At 41.1% G+C, this 26,788-nt stretch overlaps 1 protein-coding gene across 4 annotated transcripts in view; it reads left to right on the top strand.

Moving 5' to 3' along the window:
* The first annotated feature begins 8,095 nt into the window (after positions 1-8,095).
* SYNCRIP (synaptotagmin binding cytoplasmic RNA interacting protein) overlaps positions 8,096-26,788 on the top strand; it is a 27,213-nt gene continuing 8,520 nt past the window's right edge. For 2 of the 4 annotated variants that reach the window (XM_084203697.1, XM_084203696.1), the window contains exons 1-10: positions 8,150-8,284; positions 9,578-9,737; positions 10,608-10,726; positions 10,899-11,006; positions 12,647-12,760; positions 12,840-13,016; positions 17,960-18,095; positions 18,825-19,030; positions 23,999-24,148; positions 25,490-25,611. In XM_084203697.1, the coding sequence (XP_084059823.1) occupies positions 9,590-9,737; positions 10,608-10,726; positions 10,899-11,006; positions 12,647-12,760; positions 12,840-13,016; positions 17,960-18,095; positions 18,825-19,030; positions 23,999-24,148; positions 25,490-25,611 (1,280 nt within the window). In that variant the 5' untranslated portion in view covers positions 8,150-8,284; positions 9,578-9,589. Of the gene's footprint in view, positions 8,285-9,577; positions 9,738-10,607; positions 10,727-10,898; positions 11,007-12,646; positions 12,761-12,839; positions 13,017-17,959; positions 18,096-18,824; positions 19,031-23,998; positions 24,149-25,489; positions 25,612-26,788 lie in introns of all 4 variants that reach the window. The other 2 variants (XM_084203698.1, XM_084203699.1) reach the window with 2 other exon arrangements.

The following is a 26,788-nucleotide window of genomic DNA, read 5'->3' as shown; positions in this document are numbered from 1 at the left end:
CAGTGATTTTAACTGTTTTTTTATGGACATGCTTACTCAGCTATTTTTATTGATTCTGCTGAATCTAACTAAGAATTGATGTATTGGCAGTAAAAATGCATATTCTCACACAGGTGCATTGTCTCCTCTTGCTGCTCAGTAGGTGCCTCCAAACACTGCTCTCCATTGGTACATAACTCCAGTTGGAAAACACAAGAGCTATTAGAAGTGTTTTGGTTAATTTAAATGTGGTGTCAATAAACAAGTTCACAGATTTATTAGCCAGGTATTTACCCAGTCATAAACTAAATTTTTAAAAATTTGATCTTAATACATTTAAGTTTTCCAAATGAAACTTTCCTGTAAATATTCTTACTGCTATTTTAAGATCTAAACTTTAAAAAAGAAAAAAACAACCTTTTATGTTTTTTACAGGATCAAAACTAACTGAAATGTTTTTAAAAGCAGGTTAAAAGCATAATATTCTTTATCTGTCTCCTGCAGATCACAGAATAGCGATATATTTTTTCTAGTTACCAGTTGCCATGAAAAATTAAAACTTTGCTTCTCTAAAGATCTAAACCTGTGCTTCTAGCAGCACAATACAGCTGCATTAGTTGTACCATATTAAATTACAAATTTGTTCAGGTTTGAGCACAGGTTATGCTGCCTGCACTGCCCTGTGCAAAACTATGAAGAGATTCCTGCTTAAGGCTGCACAAGGTGGAAAGGGAAAAGTTATACGCATGTGTTGAAGCTCTATTTTAGGTTAAGATCTAATTCTAGTATCACTCAAGGCCCATGTAGAAGTCAAGAGTAGATCTTCCAAAAGAAGATTATTAAAAAGCAGCAAGCACAGCCTGAGGTACTGATAAGAGTCAGAGTTCTTTGTCCCTGTGCTCTGGTCTGATGTTTGTGTTGTAAATGAGAATTCCCATAGGGACAGCATTCTCCAAGTATCTTTAAGAAATAAAATAAAAAATCATTTGTACACAAAAGCTTGCATTATCTGCTCTTGGGATCTGCAGAAATGCTGCATTTTGTTAGTCACTTCTGCCTTGCACCTGGCAAGGGTCATAAAAGTGTGTGTGCATGAGCTTGTTCTATTCTTACAAGGACCTTGAAGACACAAGGTTATTTGGGCTCACCCATCCTTGAAAGGATTTTTAGGTTCTTTGGTTACATGCTAAGTAGCCTAGAACACTTGACCTGAAAGCTGTGTATTGCAGCTGCTGCATCAGACACTTTCCTGAGTAATCAGCCATGGAATTACTAGCCAACTAAAAAGGCCTGGGACATAAGCCAAATTTCTGGCTACTGATCATCCATGCCATAAAGGGTTAATGCAGTCTGACAGCTAAAGCCTGGGCAGCAGTTTAATATTTGGGCATGGTTTAGAAGTTAAGGTGGATGAGAGCTTAGCTGTGGGAATGCAAGCTGTGCTTTCCATATTTGCCTTACAGCTGGAGAACAGCCCATGACCTGTCCCAGCTGCTGTGTGCCTGTGGCCATTGTGTCTGTGGTGTGCTGTGCTCTCCCCTCCTGGGAAAGATGCCCAGAGCTGGAGAAGAACATTCCGTGACCCAGTGACATGCTGTCTGCCTTTGGAGATGGGCTTAGTGCAGTAAGTAACTTACAGGGGGTTAAGTGGATCCCAAAGGTCTCTTTCCTTCAGCTGGCCTTTACAAGGGTGCCAAGTACTGGCATCCTTACGGCTGCTAGGCAGTGCAGGGATGTAAGAGCCAGGCTGGATGTGTGTCTGGGGTGAAGGAAGGGCTAAACACAGCAGTAAGTTCTCTATTGACACTTTCATTTGTGGCTGTATTCAGTGAGTTGCAGCTTCAGCACTTGGCTACCTCACACTGCGCAAGTGGACAGGACAGCACCACTGTCCTGAGATGACTCGGAGATGTTTTGGAGATGGATGCTGATGAGGAATGCTCTCTGCATTCTCATTTAGGACTCATTTAGTTCTCTTGCATGAGTCCTTCTCATATGGCAGAATGCACTAGGACATGGAGGAAACTTCTTCCTCCAACCTTTCCATGCTAGTTTGAGGAAAATAGGGCAGTATATGGGGTAACTCTCCTGTCACTTCTTTGTTGAATATCATCTCCTCTTTCCATGGAGCTTTGCCAGCCACTGACCTAATGGTAGCATTCCACTAAGAGCTTTAAAGCATCAGATGCTTAGGATAACAGGAATAGAAAAGGCAGCAGTTGTGTCCTAACTCTTGCCCTTGTACCCACAGCAATAGTAAAACAATATTTTTTTGGTCAGATTGGTAAGCCTTTTTCCATAGTTTCCTCACCCTTGATAAACTTGTGGGTCATTTGTATAGGAAGGTTATGATTTATAGGTCTATAGTGGAAAGAGGAGTATGTGATTAGAGGGAACCTGGAGGAACATTTGCATGTATGCTTTTCCAAGAAGTGGAAAGGATTTGGGAAGAAAGAAACAAATTAGTGATTGCGTGTTTTGCTTGCTGCAATGACAAGGTATTTCAGTTGTTAGACTGAAGAACAGAATATTCAGTTTCCAGTAGTGGATATTGGCCAATAGAAAAATACAAAGATAGGGCAAGCATAGATACCATAGTATGTTCTGGTATGCTCCCCCAGTTTATGCAATTCCTCCACTAATTTCTGTTGCAAAATTTCAATTGGGGTGATATCTCTATCTCTGCATTTAGCGATTTTAGATGGGTGTTTCTTGCATTAATTAGTTATTTTGTGAATTTATGGAAATACCTACAGCTTCATGTGCCAACGCATTCCCCCACCTTTAGCTGTATGTGTGTAAAAGTAGAGGTTTCTGTTTGGCTATCTGCCTGTTTGATTTAATGTTTCCTGGTTCTTCTGCTGGAAGAACGAGTGAGCAGTTATTTTCTAGTTTTCCCCATGCCATTTCTGACTTGTAGGCCTGCATTAGGTTTCCTCATCTGTCTTGTCTGTACTGAAGGTATAGGTTCTGAATGTCTTAGCACTGCTTTTTTTGCCTGTAAGCATGTGGCATTTGTAGTTCTTTTTTGCAAGGCTGGGCCTATTTTCTGAGTGACAATAGTCAGTCTGAGATGTCTTTCAGCTGGAATTTCCACAACACATGTGGAAGTGACTTCACTGTCTTCTGAGCATGCAAAAATAGAGTGCTCTCCTCCTCCAGTCCTCTTTCAATACTTGCACGTTAGCCTACAGCATACTGCAAATACATTGAATTCTACAGTGATTGCTCTGAACCCTCAGCTGGTAAACAACTGTTAAAACCTTCTAATTTAAGTTAGAAGAAAACCTAAAGGTATTAACAGAATGTGAACTAAACTACCTTCTCTGCTGCTTCTCTTGTGCCCCTTTCTTACAAAGTCAGCTCTGGAGTGGTTTTTTTGGAGGTGGATGTACCTGTGTGTTTGGGGATGATGTTGACTGAGAAGAGGCAAAACCAGTTACTGATATTGGAAAAAAGACTTATAGATACTTTACAAAAATGAGCAGTTCAATACCCTTTCTTTCACTTGCAGTGTTGCTATAGCACAGACATAAAAGAAAAGTGAGAGAAGAATTTAACACCTTCACTCTATACATAAAATTCAACTGCAGAAGAATTTCTGGGAAAGCTTCATTCTTCCTCATTGTCAAGCTTGTTCTCTGCCTGCAAATATCTGGGCAAATATTTAGCAGAATGCAGGTGATTTCAACCTCAAAAGCCTTGAAATGCATTGTGTCAAGTCTGTAGGATCAGACTCCTCTTTCATCTTGCAGAACTAGAAGAAATAAAAATCAGTTAAAATTTAGTTACTTTGGGTTTTTGACCGGGGGGGGGGGGGGGGGGGGGGAAGGGGAAAAGAAGCATCAATTCATGGATAAAATTGAATCCAGGGTAAAGAACTGTATCACAGAATCTGTCTGTCTGCTCCAGCAGGCCCACCACATGCTCAGGTCCATGTCCAGACAGGTTTTGGATGTCTTGGAGGATGGAGACTCTACAACCTCCCTGGGCAACTGATGCCAGTGCCTGGTTAAAAAGTGTTTCCTGATGTTCAGAGTATTTCAGTTTGCTGTGAATCATACTGGATTTGCAAATGCTTTGTTTGCTCCTTTTGTTTTCCTGACTTAGTTAGAAGAAGTGGAGTGTTTGAAGAATCAGCAGGATCAAAGTTAGAACTTTAGAAATAGTTTAAATATAAGGGGGATTAACCTCGATTTTAAGAAGTACTACCTGCCTAGATTTGAAAAAGTTTGAATATGCACAAAGGATATAACTGGAAAGAACGTTAAAAGAAAATATTACCATTAGTTATGTTAGTAAAGTTTCTTTGCTAAAATCATATGACAATTTTAGATGGTAAGCTACTTTTTATAGAATGGAAGGACTCTCAAATCTGCATATTAAAGACTGAGACAGTCATATATGAAAAGTATTTTTTCTGAAGGAAGTTTCATATATGTGATTCATCTCCTTTCCATTAGTTTCTGACTTGCATTTTTCTCCCAAGAGACACAGGCCTTGCATTTTATAATGCAACCTATCTTTTAAGACAGAGAATTTGACTGATAAATGGAAAAAATAGCACAAACTTTTAATTAAACAGTTATTTCCCCAAATAGCTTTATTTTACCAAGGATCTCTCAGGGCAAATAGGCGCCTCTAGCCAGCTGTGCACTACATTGAAAAAAATACAGACAGCAATCCTTTCCTGAAGTATCTTTATAATATATAGATATATTAATAACTGGCAGCCTTACCAGCCAGGCTAAGGGCAGGGAATGGCTTGAAAAGCACACTGCTGAGAAACCCCAAGAGTGGCTCATTAATTTCAGAATTCTGCTGTGGCAGACACAGTACAAGGGGCTTGTTTTGTTATTACAAGTGATGACATTTGCTACATGACCAGAGTGATCCACCCTCTAGGGCTGTAGCTGGTGCATTTCATAGCTCAAGTACAGTGAATTCTACAGACAAACCTAAATTTCTAACGAGTACACACTTTGGAAAGGTGAGGCATCATAGAAACTGAAGGTAAGATTCCTGTTGAGTTTCCTAGATTTTTTTGTTCTTTGTTTATGATATTATTGTTGAACTGTATGTAAGTAGCTCCAAAGCAAAAAATACTTACTCTATTTGTCAAATTAAATTTATTTTTTGCTGCTTTATCTGTGCTACCCTGTAGTTGGTTTTGTAATCACTGGTTTTACATGGATGTGCTGGGAGGAACAGAAGTCCAGGTGTGGCTTCAGTGTGGTTCTGCAATGGCTGTAACTGGAACAGAAGCAGGCAGGGTTTTTATATACTAGGAAAATTTAGGAATCAACACAACTTTCCTTGTGGTGAGAAGCTGTCAAACTTCCAGGCATGTGCAGAGAAGCTCCTCATGTAAATCTAAGTCACCTGCAAATGTTCTTGGCAAGGGTATTTTTTCAATCAATGTTTTACATGGTTAAAAAGAAACATCCCGACTGGTTTCATCGATCTTCTCACAGAATTACAGAATATTCTGAGTTGGAAGGGATCCACAAGGATGACTGAGTCCAACTCTTAAGTGAATAGCCCATGCAGGGATTAAACCCCTGACTTGGTCTCATTAGCACAATGCTCTACCCAATTGAGCTAATCTCAGGGTTTTCCTGGGCATGCCACTTTTGGCTTTGATATAAGGGTAATAATGGAGTCATGTTTGGAGGAATTGTGAGTCAGACTCTGTGCTTTCTGCTTTCTATGTAAAATTTCAAAGGATCAAATAACTGCACCTCCGGGCCAGCTGTGATTTTAAGTAAGGGTGCAAATCTGTTCACTGCATTTTTCCTAGTCTTTTTTATTAATTTTGCTTCCATTTTATGGAGGAAAAAGTTAAATGCATAAAAAAGTTTTCCTCTAAAAATGGGCTTAAAAGCAGGACTTACCTTCCCAAGAGTTTGCCACCTACAGTTAGTCAGATTGACTGGCTGAGAATTATAAAACACATGAAGTTCCACCTCAACATGAAGAATAATTTCTTTACATTGAGGGTGGCAGAGCACCGGAACAGGATGCCCAGGGAGTTAATGGATCTCCCTCTCTGGAGAATTCCAAACCCACCTAGACATGTTCCTGAGTAACCTGCTCTGAGTGACCCAACTCCTGGCAGAGGAGTTGGACTGAATAATCTCCAGAGGTCCCTTCCAACCGTAATGGTTCTGTGATTTGTCATTAGTTCCAGAGAACAAATGCATTTATGAAATTTGGGTAATATTCTGGACCACATCTGTACTATAAACATCACACTGAAACACCTTCTGTAAACATCTGAAAACAACATGCTTTGGTGCAAATCCTCCAAAACTGGAAAAATTGGAAATGTGAAAAAATGCTCCCCAGGGTTGTTTTTGAGAATATTACTTTCACTGCCCAGCTGACAGCTATGTTCTTGGAAAAAGTTATTAACTTTTGAAAGGAAAAAAGAATAGCTATTTTTATAAAGGATATGTTTAAAAATACCACTAAGGTTTCTACTAGAAAAGTTAGCTTTTGTTTTACTAATTTTTTTTTTCAGGAGGTTTCATTTTTGTAAAGGTGGGGCAAAGTCAGAATAAAAATTACCTTTTATCAAATTTTTGAATTAAAACTTAGCTGGACTATTTGATAGTGTACATCTGCCTTGTATTTGTTGCTATTTCAGAAAAATATGAGCGGTCCAGCTTTTAATAAAGTCTTATTGCATCGAATACTTGAAGAGATCTTTTTTTTTCTCCTTGTATCACTGAATACCAGGTGTATGTTTCACATACTTATATACTAGCATGTGAGCGTTTGTTGACACTGAACTAACCCTGTAATTGTCTGTGCTTGCTCCACTGCACAGGTTCAAGTGTTTTTAAAGTACTGGAGATATGCTGGAAGTATTCGGCCGGGCTCAGGGGCAGCAGGCACTGCTCAACTTGTGGCTGAGCTGCCTCTGGGGAAGTGAGTAATACTGTATGCGCCTTCCTGCCTCCGTTTTGCTGTCTTTATCTGGACACGCAACTCTGGCAGAGATCAGTAGGTCGGTTTCCAAGTTTCTCGTGCGGGGTGTGCAAGCGCGACGTGCTCAGAACTGGGATTCTGAAGCGTACGCTCTAGCAAGGAACCCGCCTCTGACAGCGCTGTGCAGGCAGACCCGCATTCCACCGGGGCCATCAGGAGAAAGTTAAATCACCACCGAGGGCGCGCTCCAAGCGTGGCTGCGGGGCAAAGGCCCCGTTCCTGGGCCCGTTCTGCGGAATTCCGGCGCTGGAGCTGCGTGGCGCCCCAGCCCGTGGGCGTTCAGCGCCTTCCCTCCGCCGACCCCCGCCCCGGGGCCCCGGCCGACGCCGCCACGCCGCGCAGTGCCTGAGGGAAACTCCCGTTCCCCTTGGCCAAACTCTGCCTCCGCCCGGCGGCTCTGGCGGGGCGGGCAGTCCGAGGGGCCGGTGCTGAGCGCGGGGCGCCCCTCTGGGCAGGGGTGAGGCGCCTCCCGTCTCCAGTGCGGGAACGCCGAGCGCCGCCGAGCTCGCCTGGCCGGCAGCCACACAAAGCGTGGCTCTCCCCTCCCTTTGTCTGCGTGGCTTTGTCTCCTCCGTCCCCTCCCCGCCGCGGGCCGGGACTTTCTCCCCAGGCCCCCCCTCCTGCGGCCGCCGCCGTTCTCCCCCCCGTTTTGTGCCACCTGCGCGCCGTGGGAACGGCCGCTCGCCCAATCCCGGTCCGGCCGCGGCCGCTCCCCCAGCGCCGAGGCCGCACAGGTGCAGGCGGGCGGCTCCGGGGAGCGCGCGGTCCGCGCGCGGGGCTCGTCCCGCCGCCGCCTCCCCTCGGCAGCGCTTCACGCGGGAAGGAGGGAGGAACACAGGGAGGCAGCGGCGCGCGCCGCTCCGCATGGAAGGCGGGGAGCGCGCGCGTGGGGCGAACGGAGGGGAGGGCGGGCGCGCGCGCGCGGGCGGGGCTCGGCGATATAACCCTTGCGGAGCTGCCTGGGAGACCCCGGGTTTTGGGGCTGCGCCAACGCGCGCGGCGGCGCCTCCTCCTCCTCCTCCTCTTCTCTTCCCTCTCCCCCCGCTCCGCTCCCGCCCGCCCTCCGCCCGCCCCCCCCCCCCCCCCCCCCCCCCCCGCGCGGAGTGGAAGGGGCCGGGGCTGGTGCCAGCAGCAGCAGCAGCAGCAGCGGCGTGAGCGCTCGAGCGGCCGCCATTTTACGCCAGCTCCAGCAGCAGCACTGCCCGGACACACCGCCGCGGGAGCGCGGAACGGGGGCAGCGCTTCAGCACGCCGAGCCGCGCCCCGAGAGACCCTTCGCACACGGCGGTTCTCACCCCGCAGGCACACACAGGTCAGGGCGGCCGGGTGCTGGCGGGGTGGAAGCGGGCCGGGTGGCAGAGCGGGCTGAGGCGGCGGAGGGCGGGAGGCGCACGCCGGGGCCCTGCAGCGCTGTGGGGCCGGGGCGCTGCGCGATGGGTGGAGGAGCTGCTGGCGCTGCCTTCGTGGCCGCCACTGTCGGGCGGGCGGGGGGCGGCCGGGCTGGTGCGCGGCCCCGGCGTGGCGACGGCGACCGAGGCACCACCCGAGCCGGGCCGGCGCGGGGCGCGTGGCTCCCGCCTTATTGTCCCGCCGGCCCCGCCGCTCCATTCATTGCCCGTGAGGGGCAGGGGGTGAACCGCGGCCTCGGTGCCCAGCGTGTGTGCGGGGAGCGGGGCCGCCTGCGTTTGGCGTGGTCCCGGTCACGTCGGGAGGCGGTGGGCGATGGGCAGCGGTGTTTCCTGACTGGGAAATGGGGCCTTGCATTGTTCCGGACAGGAGTGTGGCCGGGAGGCGGCGGCGGGGCCGGGAGGCTCCGCGATCTCCCGGCCGGGTGGTGAAATCGGGCCCGGGGTGTTGCAACCCGCTCTCCGGGGGGAATAGGGTGAGAGGTGGGGAATGGCCGGGGCTCCGGGCGGGGGGGAGCCGCTCCTCCCGCGGGAGTGTTGCGGGGAGGGGGGGAAGTCGGTCACTGGAGGAAGTTGTAGGACATCTGAACGCGCGGAGCACGTGTTTCCATCGGGCTCATGGCCGCCGCCGCCGTGGGTGGGTGCGGGCTGGGAAGAGCGCTTTGTTCCTCTCGCTTGCCCGGCCGGCACCGAAGTGGAGGCGGGAAGGGATCCCGGCCGCGCCCGGGGCCTGGAGAGGCGGCGTGAGCCGAGGGGCAGCGAGTTTACAGCGGGCGGTGGAGGCGGCAGCGAGTGTCAGTGACGGTATCGCGGTGCATGTGGCAGGTTTGCTTGTCCTGCCACCCCCGCTCCTGCCTTTTTGCTCCATTTCTAACTTGTTCGGAGTGTCTTAGGGAGTGTGTTAGAGAGAGGGGAGGTGAGTCAGTGTCTGTCTGGGTTGTGTAAAACCTGCAGTGAAAGCTACCCCACCCCCCCAGGCAGTGGTGTTAGGGCTTTCCTTTGTGTTAGTGCTTCTTGAGAGGAATTTCCTGCGCCTTGCAAAGCTAAAAAAAAAGTGTCAGGGCGGTGATCTGCTATTTTTTGTATTTTTTTCCCATGACTTTCAAAGAATAGGGTAGTCTGTTGCATGTATTGTCACTTGAATTGTTCTACCTGAAGATATATCTAGCTTAATTTTGATGCTTATTGCATTTGAACAGATATCTGGAAACATGGCTACTGAACATGTTAATGGGAATGGTACTGAAGAGCCCATGGATACTTCTGCTGCAGTTACCCATTCTGAGCATTTCCAGACATTGCTTGATGCTGGTTTACCACAGAAAGTTGCTGAAAAACTAGATGAAATTTACGTTGCAGGTAAGATCTGAGACTTGCAAAACACACGTACAGTTTATTGGATCCTGCTGTCTTTGGGCTAAAATAGCAACTTTTTGTGGTTTCCAAAAGTATGGGAACTGCAGTCTTACCAAAATCTGGATGTTTTAGACTCAGTACTTCAATTCATTGTAGTATCTTTCAGAGGAAAGTCCCAGGCTACTTGGGCTGACGGGTGGGAAGAAGTATGCAGGGGACCAGAGCAACAGCTGGAATAGGCAACAGATGATTTTTAGGAGGAGCAGGTGATGTGGTCTTTGTGCATTTTTTGTGGTTATTGTAGGTAACAGTAAGAAACTAAAGCCTTGGTATGCATTTTCTTGTGTAAGTGACACTTCCTGACACGGTGTTTGGGCTCATGGCTGCAGAAGTTATGGTGTTGGTTTTTTCAGATGTGATAATAGGCAGCATTTTTTAAGCTTGATTTTTGGAGTGTGATGGCCGTTTTTAGTGCTGCAGTTTATTTGTATTTATAGTCTTCTAAAAGCGTCCCAAGGTACCATTGCTAGGCAAGCTAAGTCAGGCTTTGGTGAGTTTTGATAGACTCCTTTGAATTCAGCTTCGGGATACTGAAATTAAACTTGGCCCATGTAACATCTGGGTTTCACAGAAGTCAAATGAACACATAAATGTAGTAACTTTTACTCTGAGTCTTATCTCTTTGGTTTTAATTAAAGGATTATACATTCTTAAATATTTAACTTCAAAGGAACTAAATGGTTTTTTATGCGTAGTAACTTACTTTAATCAGTAATTGATTTAGGGGGTCACTGAAATGTGTTAGGAATGCTACATTAGGTTTTACAAAGATTACTGACCAAATATAATTAGTAATTTTTTTCTTTTCTCTAGGCCTAGTTGCACATAGTGATCTAGATGAAAGAGCTATTGAAGCTTTAAAGGAATTCAATGAAGAAGGTGCACTGGCAGTGCTTCAACAGTTTAAAGACAGTGATCTCTCACATGTTCAGGTAACATTTAGCAATTTACAGTATAACTGTTGAGGGATAAACTGTTAGTTGTCTGGGAAGAGGTCTGAGTCTCTTCAGTGATCCATGTGTGATATATGAACACTGTCAGTTCAAGGTAAAAGGAGATTCTGGCTTGTCATGTTTTCAGAACTGAAGATTGTATCTTTTGCAGAACAAAAGTGCCTTTTTATGTGGAGTCATGAAGACATACAGGCAGAGGGAAAAACAGGGGACCAAGGTGGCAGATTCTAGCAAAGGACCAGATGAGGCAAAAATTAAGGTATGTCAGTAAAAATTAAAGTTGGGGTCTACCTGTTGTTTGTTTTTCTTAGTTGTTGTGATAGTTATGTTGGTTGTTTTGGAACTGTGCTTTATAAAAAAAGATTATTACAGATTGTTTGTCATATTTGTCATTGAGAGCTGTCACTTGAAATTTTGTCTTGCACTTCCTCCTTTTCAAGTAGAAAGTTAATATATTGCTGGAACTGAGCATGTAAAAGTGAAAAAGGTTTCATAGTTTGCTGTGTATCTTATTGAGACAGTTACTCTATTTCGCAGTACAAGGTTTTGTGCATACTTGTCAGCATAGTTACTCAAGTTCAAAATGCTTAAGTTCAGCTACTGCTGATTGTTTTTTGTGTTCTGGCTTTTTTATTGTTGTTCTTTCCACTCCGCCCCCTTAGTTCAGATTTAGAGCAACTCCACAATAGGGAGGAGATACCACGTGTCTGAAAAAACAGATTGTAATGGATTTAGGATTTAGCCCACTTCTTATGACATAATCACTCTGCTCATAAACTGTACCCCAAACTGTCTTAAAGGGTAAATTATTTTTTTGATCATGTCTACTGCTAGCAAGAGACTCCTTTCTCAAGAGTTAGGCATATGATGATTTATTTTAAAATACTGTGATTAGCAACTTTACCAAAGCTTAAGGGAAGGAAAACCATCTAGGCATGTTTAGGTGATGTCGTAAAAAAACCCCAGAGAATCTTTCTTCTTTGACGCTTCATGTATATAGTGTAAAATGATCGTTACAAATAACTATGTACCCTGTAAAACTAGAAAATCTTTTTTTCTCTTGACTTTGAGGCTGATGCCATTAATTATAAATTTTTAAAAAATACTTTTTTTTGTTGTTGTTGTAAAATTACTGACTCTTGAATATAATTTGGCTCATTTAATAAGCAATTTCTTTGTAGAGTTGATTTGTCTTTGTACAAAATTATTATGAAAGACTTAATTTCAGAGGAGTTTCTCATGTGTTTGCATACTGAATGTTAGCTAACATTTTATGTTGATATTATGCCTGTAACTATATCTAACTATATCTGTAACTACATGCAGTGATTCTAGTGAGGGTTGTCCTGGGATCCTGTATTCCTGATCCTCAAGGAATTTGAAGGGGGGATGATAAGAGAAAGGAAGTAGTACTACCACTTTGGTAGTTGGGTACCTGAAGCAGTCTGTGCAGTGTTTCAGGGGTGTAAGCACTTAAACATGTGTTCTTTAACTTCACACTTATGAGTAATCTCATTAAGTGCAGGGAACTCTTCTGCATAAACGTCTGCAGGATTGGACATGCCAAAACAAGAAGTGGCTCAGACTAAGATCTTCCTAATTAAAGGGAAGCTCTGTTACTATTATATTACTTGGCTTTTTTTTTTTTTTTTAATGAAAATGAAGGAATTGGGAAAACTGGATGTGAATCTCTAATTTTCTAGCAGTGTTTCTTTACCTAATAGTTGTGTTAATTGTTTTTTAAGTTTCTTGTTGAAGTACTAGCAGTAGATTTGTTTGTGGGAGCTTCAAAGCAGTACAGTTTAAAAGGAATTAGAAGTGTGTCTGTCTGTGAATGAAGTGCAGCTAAACTTGCTCAGTTTGTATGTGATTTTAAAATTTTAAGTTTTTTACTTGAAGGCACTGTTGGAGAGAACTGGCTACACTCTTGATGTGACTACTGGACAGAGAAAATATGGTGGACCTCCTCCAGAGTCTGTGTATTCAGGACAGCAACCTTCTGTTGGTACAGAGGTAAGAAGATGTTTATGCAGATGTAGACTTACTCATTGGAAATACTTTTTATAAACAGTGCTTTGTATGTCTGTTGTAGATATTTGTGGGCAAGATTCCGAGAGACTTGTTTGAAGATGAACTCGTTCCATTATTTGAGAAGGCCGGACCTATATGGGACCTTCGCTTAATGATGGATCCACTAACTGGTCTAAACAGAGGATATGCTTTTGTCACTTTTTGTACTAAAGAAGCAGCTCAGGAAGCTGTTAAACTGGTACGTTTTCTTGTTTTTTTTTCTTTTTTGATGAAGTGCACTCTGGCTCAGAAGCAGTTATTGTTAGATTACTTATTGTTAGATTACTTCATAATTTCCACTAGGTGTTAAATTTATTTCCTCATTGCATATGAAAATTTTCTGACTGCATTAGGGACTGGGGAAAAAAAAAACTGATGGACTGCTGTTTGGTCCTTTAACTGCTTTATTATTAACCGAAGCTGTATTATCAGTAGTGGCTTCTGAGCTGTCTGCATCTGTATGAGTTCTGGAGAGCAGTGTTGTTGGAGTTGCTGTGGTGCAAGGGTAGTGCTGGTCAGGGTGTCTCTGACTCCTGATGTGTTTCTGCACCAGCAGGGGGCCCGTGCTGGAAAAGGGCTTCTAAGTCACAGGGTTTTATAAGATACTTCACATGGGGAAAAAATGTCTCTTGGGCATTGAAGGTCTGTTCTGTTTGCTGCAGCTGACAGGAAAACATCATAAATCCTGACAGTCTAAGGAGCATTTCCTCTGTTTTACACAGAGGTGTGAAGTAGTTTGATGTGATATACTCCTAATAAGCTTCTCGGGTTTTATGCGTGAAGTGCCCATCATTAAAAAAGAGGGTGGAGAGAAACAGTACCCTGATCCTTGCACAGGGCCTTTATTTTCCTGGCTAAGTTAAATTTGAATTTTTTGAACTGGTTACTGCTGCATTGATATGGCCAAGATTAGTTTGTGGTGTGACTTGGAAGTGCTAACCATACACGTTCTGAAGTGTACTGATACTGTATTGCTATCATAGGGTTAACTGAAAACCTTGGTTTGTAATGTGGTATAGCTTAAACTAAGGTACCCTATTGACATAGAAGTCATTTGGTGGAGACAAATCAAGCTGAAAATGGGAATTTGTTTCGAGAAAGCACACAAATATCTGTAAAAGTGGAAGTACAAAACCAATGTGGTATACGCTGATTAGCTTTTTAAATAAGAACAGTTGGTTGTTCCAGTGTGCAGTTAGATATGCTGGGGATAACTGTGTGTTCTTTGTGCTTTCATAGTCAACCTAGCTGTTCAGAGTGTGTGTGAACGCTTAAGAGTTAACTCCTTAAACTTAGCAGAACAGTGAAACAAATCACATAAGTTCTCAGAGACACCTAGTAAATGGAAAAAAACCAATTTTTCTTCATAAGGCTGGATTTTGCTTAAAGGTAACATGCTCTGGAAAGTCATTCAAGTCATGTTTCCAGAAAAGTAACATCAGATCCTAACCTCAGTCTTCTACTAAAATATACGAGGGAAGGAGCTACTTGATGTCCCTTTATGTCTGATCTTTGATATGCAGGAAAAAAGCACACTGTGTTCTGCTTGTGAGTTGAATAGCTGCTGAGGGTAATAGCTGGCAAGTGTTGCAGTTGATGGAGCAGTCTTTTGACTTTCATGTTAAACTCCTAGAAAGTAGCCTTAGTCTTAAATTGGATTTGGTGATACGTGGCAGGCTTTTTTTGTAGTGATTTCAACCACAGCTGACTGGCTAGTTTGGTATATAAATTTCCCAAGTTGAAGTGGTTTGCAGGAGTATTAGCAAGTTGTGGCTGTTGAGTTCAATTGAAAATTGTAGGTCTGTAACTTGTATTAGTTACACATGCATGGGAGAGACTGCTGAAAGACCTCTTTAAAACACCGAACACTTGGTCCTAGCCATTTTCATAAACTTTTATTTTATCAGGTGGTGTTCTTTTTGATACTGCCTGTAATCTTCTCAGGTGTATACAACTTCCCAGCCTTCTGGACTCTTTGGGATAATGGTTCTTTTGTTATTTCCCATCTTTTTCCAAGAGGCCTTTTTTTTCCAGGACAATATAGAAAAAATGAGATTAAAAGTTTCTGCATTGCCTATAGGCTTTTGAGTAATAAGAGACAGCTGGGTTTTTGTCAATACTAAACTACAGCAGAGAATTAACTGACCTGTCTTCAGGCTCTTGGAGTTGGTGTAACATATTTTGCATACAATTCACATTTGTGTGGCTGCTGTATGTATCTTCCACAGTCTGTAGGTCAACTTAATGTAAAACTGAACTAAAATTTCTGGATACACTCAATGTTGACTTACTTTATTCGTTAACAAGAAGTCTTGTAGTTTAAAAGGTTGAAGTGTTGATTTTGTTTATGTATATGCATTTTTAAGCTACTTATAATTAATTACTCTTCATATCTATAATTCTTCTCAGTAACAGGCCGTAGTATCACTCCATTTTTGTCTTAAGCACAGCCAATGCTTTAAATTGTATTTTAAAAACAATTAAGGGAATTCTTATTTTTGTGAGTAGTATTTAATTCAGTGTGGTTAACCCTTTGCTAGTTAAGTAGAAATGGCATCTCAGATGTTCATACGAGCATTCACTGTCAAAATATGATTTTTTTTTTAATCTCAGTCACTTTTTCCCCATTAAAATGTTTATTTTATACTGTTTTAGAATTACAACTCCAGTTGTGTTCTTTTGCACACATGTTCAGTTCTCCTTCCTATTTCATAAGATGTTGCTAGAGTTAGGTTTTTCAAAAGATTTGTGTGTGAATAAGGTCACTGTAGATATGTACAGAATAAAAACTTTTGAGATGAAGCTTGTAGAAAAACATACTGAAAACTATTGAAGCACTCAGTATATTTTTTACTATAACAGGCGTAAGCTTGATCAGAATGGAAGTAGAAGTGAGTTAAGCAGTTTGCCACCTATGCATGGAGGTACAGCTTGCCATTTGCTCCTAGTAAACTAAAATTGGTAGTGAAAATTTAGGTTAGTAAAGTGACAGGACAGACCTGCACATTTTGACTTGTTAGTAAGTTCTTACATAAGTCAGAACAAACCAAAGCTATTACATTGTCTAGAGGGTGGCAATCTCTGCTACTGACTTCAGGCACAGATTCCGTGGTGATGGGAGGGGAAAGCAGTATGCTGACATAGCTACTTTGGTAGCCTGACTGTTTTGGCACTTTACCCAGATCATGATCTGAGCCTTTTTATGGCTAATCTGACTTTGCAGATGGTATGCAAAGTATTTACCTAAAAACTACCAACTTGATGGTCAAGAACACCTAACTGAAGACTTTTCTCTGTGTAGAGAGAAAGATGCAGTGAAAAATAGTGGTTAATACATTGAAGGATACTAGAAACTATCAGTGGAACTGCAAAATGGTAGAAAATATTAATTTTACTTTGTTATTTTTACTCTCATACAACATACTAAGAGACTCTTACATTAGATTAGATGTGGAGCCAGACTTCAGTGTTAGGACTTTAGCAGGAATAGTTGGATAATACTTTCTATTATCCATACAGAACAGAGTGTTCAATTTGAAAGGGACCTGCAGTGATCATCTAGTCCATCTGCCTGACCATTTCATGGCTGACCAAAATTGTTGCTGTCATCTTGATTATCAAGGGTATTGTCCAGATGCCTCTCTCACACCTTGACAGCTTTGGGGCATCGACCACCTCTCTAGGAAGCCTGTTGTAGTGTTTGAGCACCCTCTCAGTAAAAAAAGTTTCCTAATGCAAGGAAATGTTTCCTAGTGTACAGTTCAGTTAGTGAAGAATCACTTTCATAGACCAATAAACTGTCAGCTCCTTTAAAGGTGTTTCTTTAGAAGACTCCTTTTTTTAGCTACTAAAATCTGTCTCTTCATTAAGGTGTATGTTTATTAGTGATAATAATATATATGCAGTCTTCCTATGCAGCTAGCGCCGCTCCTATTTCAGTTTTCTATTTAAAAATCAACTATACCTCTGCCACATGGGCAACAGATACGGAGATAGAAGTCCTTTGTTGTCTCCTGCTATGTTTTGAGACATAATTCATTGTGAAGATGTCACCCCGCATCCTTTCCACATGTACACTTCTCCTTTTTGCTCACTTTTGGTGCAGTTACCTAGCTTAGAAAATTTTCAGTAGTGGAGTTTTTGTTTGCCCAAGATAAATAGAAATAAACATCTTCCACCAGATTTTATGGCATAAAAAGCATGATGGTGTGGAGGATAACTAGCTTATGTAGGAAGATTTACCATCAAGCACAAAATAAATCATAGAATAAATAGCTAGATGAAATTTTAAAAATCTGTCCTGCTGCTTGGCAATAAGACGTTGACCACAAAATTAATTTTCTTAGCTAAAGAACTGTCTGTTGCAGGGCTTCCAGTTAGAAGTGGGTAGATATACCAGCAGTTGTCCTCACTGCTGCTTATTTGGATGATGCATCCAAATAATGCATCTCAATGAAAGGCATTTTTTGATGTTTTCTTAACAACAGATGTCTACAGTAATACTTTTTTTTCCCCTTAAACTGCTGACTTGTTCAGGGTATCTTCCAGATGTTAAGGGAGAAGCATTTTAACAGGAGTCTTAGGATTTCAAGTTATTAGAAAGTTGTTCTTACTCTTGACTATCTTTCTGTGCGTGATGTTTATGCTTTGGAAAGTATTTGCCAGTTGCTCTTGAACATTTTGTGGAGAAGACCTGATCTCGACTCTCTTTTGTTAACTGTGGAGCTTCAGAAGGGAATTTGACTTTAATTGCAACTCATGTCTTATATTACACACAAATCAAGAATTTATAGCTACAGCCTGTAGAGGAACTTGCATTTTTTTCTGCATGGTTGTGAAGGGAGAAGCCTTGACCTTGATGACTTGAATGGTTCTGTATGAAAAAGTTTCTAAAGAAAAGAATGTTGAGAGACTTGAACAAGGAAGGAAGAATAATTTTTGGCTGAAATTGTGGAGGTACTTTAGAAAACGTGGGTATACTTCAGAGTAGTTGAATATGCATCATGAAAATGTGTTAAGTTGCAAAAGTTTAATGTATTGCTCAATTCCAAGTTTTCCGAAGTTAAATATTTGGGTTGTTGTTGTTGCAGGGGGTGAAAATTATTTGTTACTGATGATTGTCCAATAATTTTTTTGTTGCAGTACAACAACCATGAAATTCGGTCTGGAAAACACATTGGTGTATGCATCTCTGTTGCCAATAATAGGCTTTTTGTTGGCTCTATTCCTAAGAGTAAAACCAAGGAGCAAATTGTTGAAGAATTCAGCAAAGTAACAGGTGAGTCAGTGACTAGGTTTTATAGACCTGGAAAGTGTCACATGTAGTCAGTAATAAGCTGTCTTTTAGCTTATAGTTGAATGATGATGAAAACAAACTAAGCCCACACAGCTTTATCTCAGTTTATCTCAATATTATGTGTTGGGGTTTGTTTGGGTTTTTTTAAAACTGTTGTTTTGCTGAGGGTTGAGATATTTGTAATTAGACTAGATGGGTGGTTCAAAGTTCTACCTGTAGAGTAAGTGTGTAATGTTTAAAAAATCTGTTCAAAGGAATTTGAATTAAAAGTTTAATAATTTCAATACTAGTGGATGTTTTAAAACTTCTCAAGGCAAAACTGAAGCAAGCAGAAGAATATAACTGGTTCTGTGCTTTATAGTTCTTAAATTTTAAAAATATCTTTTTGATAACATTTTAACTTGCAAAGGTACCATTTCTCTGTTACTGAATTATAGACTTCAGGCTCTTTGGAACAATAAACTTTTTAGGTATTGAAGTGTGGCAACTTTTATCTCTTCTTGTTTAGACATTATGGAAAAAAACCTGCACTGATAAGTGTTATAACTTTGGGGTTTAAGAGAGAACAAAGCAAAACTTATGGCTGCCCCCAACTCTCCTCCATTCAGTTAGAGAGAGAGTATTCTTCCATAGCTACAAAGACAACATGCACTTTATAATGCAAATCAATGGATTGAAAGCATAGCAAATAAATATTTTATTTTATTTCAGAGGGTCTTACGGATGTCATATTGTATCATCAGCCTGATGACAAGAAAAAGAACCGGGGTTTCTGCTTTCTTGAATACGAAGATCACAAAACGGCTGCTCAGGCCAGACGTAGGCTGATGAGTGGCAAAGTGAAAGTCTGGGGAAATGTTGTTACAGTGGAATGGGCTGACCCTATAGAAGACCCAGATCCTGAAGTCATGGCAAAGGTAATAAAGCTGTTATGGGACCATAGTACATATAAAGTGCTCTGTTCCAAATAAGGTGTTTCCAGGAATTAGCTTAAAATTAAGTAACATCTTTTCAGCCTTTTTGACAGAGGTGTTGTAGGTGTGATGATAAGAAATGAATATATCTCAGAAATTATGTGGATTTCAAAACTCTATATGGCCGTACATTATTTTGTGTTCCCATGGCTGAATAGTGAATGTAATTCTTGCCAAAATGACACATATGATAATGTAGTTAATTTTTTACCTGGAAGTTATGGTGGTGACTCCTGGAGTTAAAATGGTTTTGTACCCTAGTATTTGGAAGGACAGAAATAAAGATATCCTCACAGAACAGCCTTAATTCTATTTAAACCTGGAACTGTATGATGACTTCAGCATTAGAAAGAACGTGTCAGTGTTCAAATGTACACAAATGTATTTTCAAAGTTGCTATTAGCAGTTACTTCTGAGAAGTTCAGCAATTAGCTTGTATTTGGAACTCGGTAGTTATTTTTAATTTGGGGGAGTTAATTCCTTTTAATACCTAGACTGGCAATTTTTTGGATTTTGAATATTGAGGTGAAGCTGTGGTCTGGACTGTTAACATTTTGAAGTAAGTTGTAGCAGTTGTTTTATGTATGTGCCTGGTATCTTGCCAAAAACAAACGACCTGATTTTTTTTTTCCCCATCAGATATTGCCCGACCCTGTCATTTTCAGTTGTGTTGTGTAGCTGAGTTGTTTAATGGAATCTCTTAGCTAGCCCATATCCTTATCTCTTTCTCTTTGCTTGCTTTTCGTCTGTGCTTTTACTCTCATCTGAGACACGTCACTTGCTGGAGTCCTACTTTGATGGACCTAGTAAGATAGCTTGGCTGGGATCTCCTCTTTGGTGAGCCATAAGGGAAAAGGGTTGGGGTGGGGGCTCATTTTAGGGAAAAAGCTGCTTTTGTAATATAGGTATTACAGAAGCTTTTGGACTATCTTGTCTGCAGACTTTATTTTTCTTGCCCACCATGATAGACTGTTAGCAGTAGGGAAGGAGTCTTGCGGGTCAAATTTGTGGAAGGTGGCACTTCCTAAATATGGCAGCCTGCATGTTTAGTTTCCTGGCTCAAAAGAGAAGAGACCTAATCCACCAAACTGTTATAATAAATAGGCAGCAATTTCTGCTGATATAAGAAAATAGATGGAAAGGAAATGATAGGAAACATAATCAAGCATCTCTCCTAAGTAAGTTTGCAGATGTGCAGAGAAAAAGGCTAAAGAAATTAAAGCTTGATTGTGGTTTGCCCCATTTACTGTACAGTTTTATTTGAATGTGTTAATACCTTCTATTGTTTTGTATTTGAAATGGGACATGAAAAGAGAAGAAATGTGAAAATGAAGCAAAGAAATGTAGAAAACATGGATAAAATCAACCTGAATGCATCTAGTGCCACATTCCAAAGATAGGACATGGAGCTTGGGTTGAAGATGTATGGAAAAGTGAGGGTCTATGAATAGTACTGAAAAAGTAGAGACCGTCTGGGTTATGTCTGAAGACAGAAACCGAGATGATAATTGGTGTCTGACCTTCCTCACTGGCTTCGTCCTTTAGTTTATTCTTGCAACAAGTCAAGTCTCTACTCCAGTCATTCTTGGCCACTGCTGTACCTGTGCAGAAGCTGACTGTATCTGTCCCTTCTCTAAGTGTAATATTTATTTCCTGTTCTTGGTATCTTTTTTCTTAGAGAAAGAGCAGCAGAGTTGCTGCAGTCAGTAATCTCCTGGATGTGAGCTGCAGGTTGGCTGTTAGTGCTTCTGACTACTGTCAGTCCAGAGCAAAGGGAAAGCTATTGACCCATGTCATCTTGCACATTGCTATGGCAGAAGGCTCTGGAGGAAACTGTGACTAGGAGAAGTAGGTTCTTTTTATCAGAATAATCATCTGGTCATCAGTTTTCTTGTCAAGACTTCTAGAAATGCAAGTCCATAAGGAAGACAAATTCACACATGTAGCCAGAAGGTGAACAGTGTTCTAATCTTTCAGAAGCGGCGTGTCATTTCATTCATATATGAATACTTACTAATTTAAATTTCTGAAATGTCTACTTGAGTCTTTTTTTTCTTTGTCCTACTGATAAAATATTGTTGAGAGTACTGTATGGGTAAATACTTATCATTTAAATGGACTGTTATCTTAAATACAAAGCTTGAGCATGATGAGAGATGAAGTTAGATTCTCAGGCTGGATGGATATGCTACGGGAGATAAGTGCTTGTACTAACAGATCAGAGTATAATTGGTTAAGATATTGACTTCTGGTCCAAAGTGAAATTTTTTCCAACTTCTCAAGCAGCTGTGTTGATAGTTTAATTTCTCCTAAGTGTCATTTTATTGCCTCTTACACCTGTAGTCTAGCTAAATTTATTAATATTTTACTTGATTTCTGTAGGATGGCTGAGGCTGCAGAGGACGTTCTGGAGTGGCAGGTTAAGCAGCTAAATAAAGTCTTATGCTTGTGGCTGTCTGGCAGATTACAGGACAAGAGACAGGGCTAGTATCCCTTGGAGAATGTGGCCTGAAGTGTTTGTGCTGTAGGTAAGAGGAGGAAAAGGAGCAGATACCAGAGGTTTTGGGATAGCCTAATCTTAAGCAGTTTTTAAAATGTGAGTTCTGCCTTGAAAACAAAATGCTGGTGCTGGGTATATTGCTTGTTACAAGTATCTATGGATTCCTGGTGTAATAATGTGTGCGCTTCAATGAAGAAGACTTCTTTGCTTTCCCACTTCCTTCCCTTTTTAGCTGGCTTAAGTAAAGCAAAAATGGGTTCATCTTCTCTCACCCTATGCTTTAACCTGTCTAATAGCCTTTACATCATCTTTGACTCATTCAGTTACACTTCTAATCAGTAACATGACCAACGGTGTTAAAAATTCAGCTGTTGGAGATTAATGGATTTGTCTATACTGGGAAAACTTAAATTTGTAATTTTTTTTTCTTTAAAAACCACTATATTAGTGCATCTTTTAGAGAATCATGGTTGTTCTATCTAGTTTTTTAATCATGTCAGTCATCATGGATTTATTAGGCTGCTTAGGGTTCCTTGTGAGGTTCTAGTTTCCATCCTTTTCTAAAGAACAAGAATATGGAACATTTGTTCAAAGTTAGTGGTTTTCAAACCCATTGCTTACATCACAAAACTTCCTGTAATTCATTTCCATGACATAAGGTTAAGGTAGCAGTTACGATATTTTACTAAAAATGGTTATTATGTATGTGTTACAATACATAAAGGTTGCTCGCCATCAAGACATGTAGGAGAAGCTTAATACATAATAGGAAGCAGCTTTCCTTGTGGAGTTGGCTATGACTTTTATGATCTCCTGAGAATCATCAGGAGTAACTATTGCCAAAGTCCAGAGTTGATACACTGGGTTAGATTTATGGTCTGTAGTATCCCTTCTTCCAAATCTGCATCCTATCCTAGTTTAGCTAGTGAGTGAGACAGATTTATGGAAGTCTGACCTGGTTCTTTTTGTAACTTAGTTACATAGCAATTCCTCCATAAAGGGTGTCTGGGTTTATTGAATTCCTGTATATGGTGGGAGTAGAATACAGCTCTGCTTCAGAAATCAAAGCATGCTTTCCTTGGTCCTTTCACACACTGTGTTACTTGTGTTGACCTTCAGGGTCAGGAGTTAGTGCTGCCATGTGCAGTGTCATTTGATGTCATCAGCTAATTTGAAGCCAGTAGGAGCAGAGAGGATGTAATCAGAAGTTGCAGGTCTTGCAGCTGATTGGCAGCTCCATTGTAGGCAGGTAAGACTGAGCATTCCTTGGCAGTAGGACGTGATTAAACTGGCAGAGCATGGTGCCAGCATGTGGAAGGAACTCTTCTCGACAAGTTGGAAGAGTCTTTTAAATTGTGAGAACACATGGATGGCATCATGTAAACATGCTCATGTCCAGTCATTAAGTGTGTCCTCGGCATGGACACAAAGATGAGTCTTTCAGTACTGTTGGGTCACTAATAGGTAATTCCTGCTTTCAAGTATATGTTGTCTGCTATGTTAAGTAAGGGTTTATTTTAAGGTTTTGTCAGACTGCTCTAGATTTTCCTTTATCCTTTGCAGCTGGTGGTTGATGAAACTTTATATTGATAATTTAATCGATGTCAGGCAGTTAGAGTTGGATGGTTACCTGCTTTTCTGATTTTAGAAGCTGTGGAGCAGTCTTTGTGTAGCTTAAGAGTCACATTGTGTGCTTTAGTGAGCCAGGGGAGGGAATAAACTTCCACAGTTATTTGGGGGTGACTCTTCCTCAAGGGAACAGCACAGTTTTACTTGAGAAAGTTGAAGGGTGACTGGCCAGTGTCAGCCTTAGTATCCCCCTCTGTCTGCAGTTCTGTCTTTTAGCAGTGGCTTCAGGTCACTGAGTGGCCCTTAGGCAAGCACAATCCTGACATTAGGTGTTTGGTTTAGCTATAGCATGGGAACCACAAGTTAAGCAGCTTGAAAGCTGCAGGCCTGTCACCTCTGACCTAGATATTACAGTGATGACTGTTCTGCAAATAACTGAGCTACAGCCTGTCTAAACAATTAAACGTTTTGATAAGTTAATTGTTTTGTGTGTAACCAATTCTGGTTACCTTCTCTGAAGTTTGATAGTGTTTTGTGTTGAAGATAACTGTTGGTAGGATCCTTTTAAACACTAACACAAATTGGATTGACTTTCAGGATACTAATACTTATGTAATCATGTTTGATAACAGATTAAATATTTCTGTCAGGGAACTTTGGAGCTAACTCATGCTGTGTGACTATTTATGTGTACATATTCATATGTATATAAAATGCTGTACAGAAAATGTAATGGTGTTTCTTCAGTGCTGCCAATAGCAGTAAGTTGCAAAGCTTCATTTTGTGTTTAGAAATTAGATCATATTCCTAAGTACTTTTTTTTTTTTTTTAATCCCCCTTAGGTAAAAGTTTTGTTTGTACGCAATCTTGCCAATACTGTAACAGAGGAGATTCTAGAAAAGGCCTTCAGTCAATTTGGAAAGCTAGAACGAGTGAAGAAGCTAAAAGACTATGCTTTCATTCATTTTGATGAGCGGGATGGTGCTGTAAAGGTAAGTGAAGAGGACTGTAACTATGTGTGTGTGTTGCAAGTGCTGTTGTTAGAAGCTGTATGTTGCTTCTAATTTGAGAAGAAGCTTTGTCTGGAGAAATGGTAACACACTGTCACTGATAACTTTGTCCTCTCTGGGTGTCTCCTAGGATGATGCAATTCTAGCTTGAAAAGTGGATCTTAAATGCACCTGCACTAAGTAATTCTGCAGATGAGCTTTTAAGATAATAATGTTGTTACCATTTGAAACTCAAGTGCCAGAAGTTGAATGACTCTTCTCACCAAATTATTGGTAGAAATCTAAAGCAGTTTCTCTAGGGCAGGTGATAAATACTTAGGTAATATTTTTTATTTATTTTTCCAGGAATAAGCACTTTTTTTTTTTAATGAGGGGTGATAGACACTTTAGTAGCTGTCATTCCTGGATTTTGCTAGCCTGGTCTTGATGTCATGTGTTGTTAAGGAAGGGAAGGTGTAATTCCCCTCCTGCCTGTAGTGTATCCATTTTTTTAATGCTCTGTGGGTGGATGCAAGATACAGGGGGGATTCAGTTTTTCTTACATATCCATATGTCTTAAAGCAGATGCTTAGGAAGATGATGGGAAGAGTCTTAGTAAGATATATAAGATATATATCCTGTCAGGGCTTAGCTATGTAGAGTTCCTAAAAGTGGTAGCATCTTTAGGATTCCTCCACTCAAAATTAACTTGTAGTAATAACTGTGGCCCATGGGAATTGTACATGGCAGGGAGGGTAGGGGAGGAGTTGATGGTTTGCTGTTTTGCCTTTTTTTTTAGAGGAGAGGGTTGTGGGGAGGTGGTGGTGTGGATTTGGGGAGGAGTTGGGGTTTTTTGTTGTTGGTTTGTCTGTTTTTTCCTTGTGGTCAGAATGATTCTTTAATTTTTGGCTTCTGGTTGAGAAAGAAAGTTATATGTATTGTAAGTAAAATAAAGGAATAGCAGAATATACTAAGCTCTGCTGTTTGCATGTGTGCTGACATTAGGAATTTATTAATATGGATTACAAAATGTGCACTTTCAGAGGACAGTTCTGCCACTTCATTAACTGTAACAGCTTGCAAAGACTGAAGCCTGTTTTTACTTCTGAGGGGAAGATTTTTAAACTGATACATGAAGTCCTGGGTATGAGAGCCAAGTTCAGAAGAAATGCATAGCTGGATCCCATAATACTATACTATCTGATTGTCTAAATTTTTTTTAGCTTTATATTGTTATTTTAGCTCTGGATAACAAATTTAAAAATGCATACTCTAAAAGGTAGAAAAAATTAATAACTTCAGATGTGCTTGGAAGTATATTTAAAGTCTGGTTAATTCCTTCAGGCAATGGAAGAAATGAATGGCAAAGATTTAGAGGGAGAAAACATTGAAATTGTTTTTGCTAAGCCACCAGATCAAAAAAGGAAAGAACGGAAAGCTCAGAGACAAGCGGCTAAAAATCAGATGTAAGTGTAAATGCATGTAGTTATGTTGTATTACTTCTGAAAGACATGTACAATCCTGTCGAATTAGAACATCTGGTGTTTAGTGATAATTTAGGTACTGTCTTGCTCTGCTTATTGAGTGTGAGAGCACTGGAGGAACTGTCTGAAGGTCATGAAACATACATACTTCCCACTTTTTATTCTAAATTTCCCTGTACTTCTGCAGTGATGTCACATGGATGAACTTAGCATTGTGTGTTCCTCTCAGCAGACTTAGTAATATTGATACGGCACCCCCTCTTCAGTAAAGTACCCACTGAAAGGAGGGTTCTGATATTCTTTCTTGCTAATTCCAGGAGATATTTATGAACTCATACTGATAGAGGTCTTGCACTAGTAAATGCTGAACATGATTAAAAACAACATTAAAAAAAGGCCATTTCTTGCTGGTGTGTTCTGCTTTATGTTCTCATGTGTTTTTCTTCCTGGGTATCTTCCTGCTTTCTTAACCAGATTCCCTCCCCCAGTTTACTTCCAGAAATAACTTGGAAGTGCTGTTGTGCAGCATCTAGGAAGATGGGATAGTGAGGTTGCAGGATTAATAGAGATCTCCACATGGTGACCTACTGTACACATGGAATTGGTTAAGTTTGCCCTGCTTATAGTTCTCATAACTTTATTAGCTCTTTTGTTCTTCCTTGGGCATCTGGTGTTACTGTAAGAAGTGAATTTCTTCTTTTTTTCTTTAGCTTCTCTTCTGTGCCAGGCAGCCTTTTTCTGCTTAAATCTTTTGCTGATACAGCTGTACTTCTTGCTGTGTATTCTGCATCTTGGCAATGCCACCATAAATACCTGTTCGTTTAATTAAAATCTAGAAGGTGATGAAAGTGGCACAGTTTCCCTCTCAACATGGCATGGTTGTGTTGTCTCTGATTGGATGTAAGCTTTCTTGCATTGGATTTGAGTAATCACCACAAAACATTTTCACTGCAGTATGCAAACATATTTGCTAGCTCAGTATTGAAAATCTAATGATGGCCTGTCTCCTGTGATGAAAAGGAAGATTTTTTAAAATGCACTTGAATTGTTTATTGTGCTGTGTGATTCCTGCTCCCCACCCAACTCTTCACTGCAGATTATTTTATATGCAGTTCTACTACTTCAGGGTAGCACGCATGTATTTATAACACTGGAAGTC

The sequence above is a fragment of the Fringilla coelebs genome, assembly GCF_963513975.1.
Source record: "Fringilla coelebs genome assembly, chromosome: 3".
NCBI lineage: Eukaryota > Metazoa > Chordata > Aves > Passeriformes > Fringillidae > Fringilla > Fringilla coelebs.
Note: the sequence above shows the minus strand (reverse complement) of the source record. Positions and strands in the feature narration are given on the sequence as shown.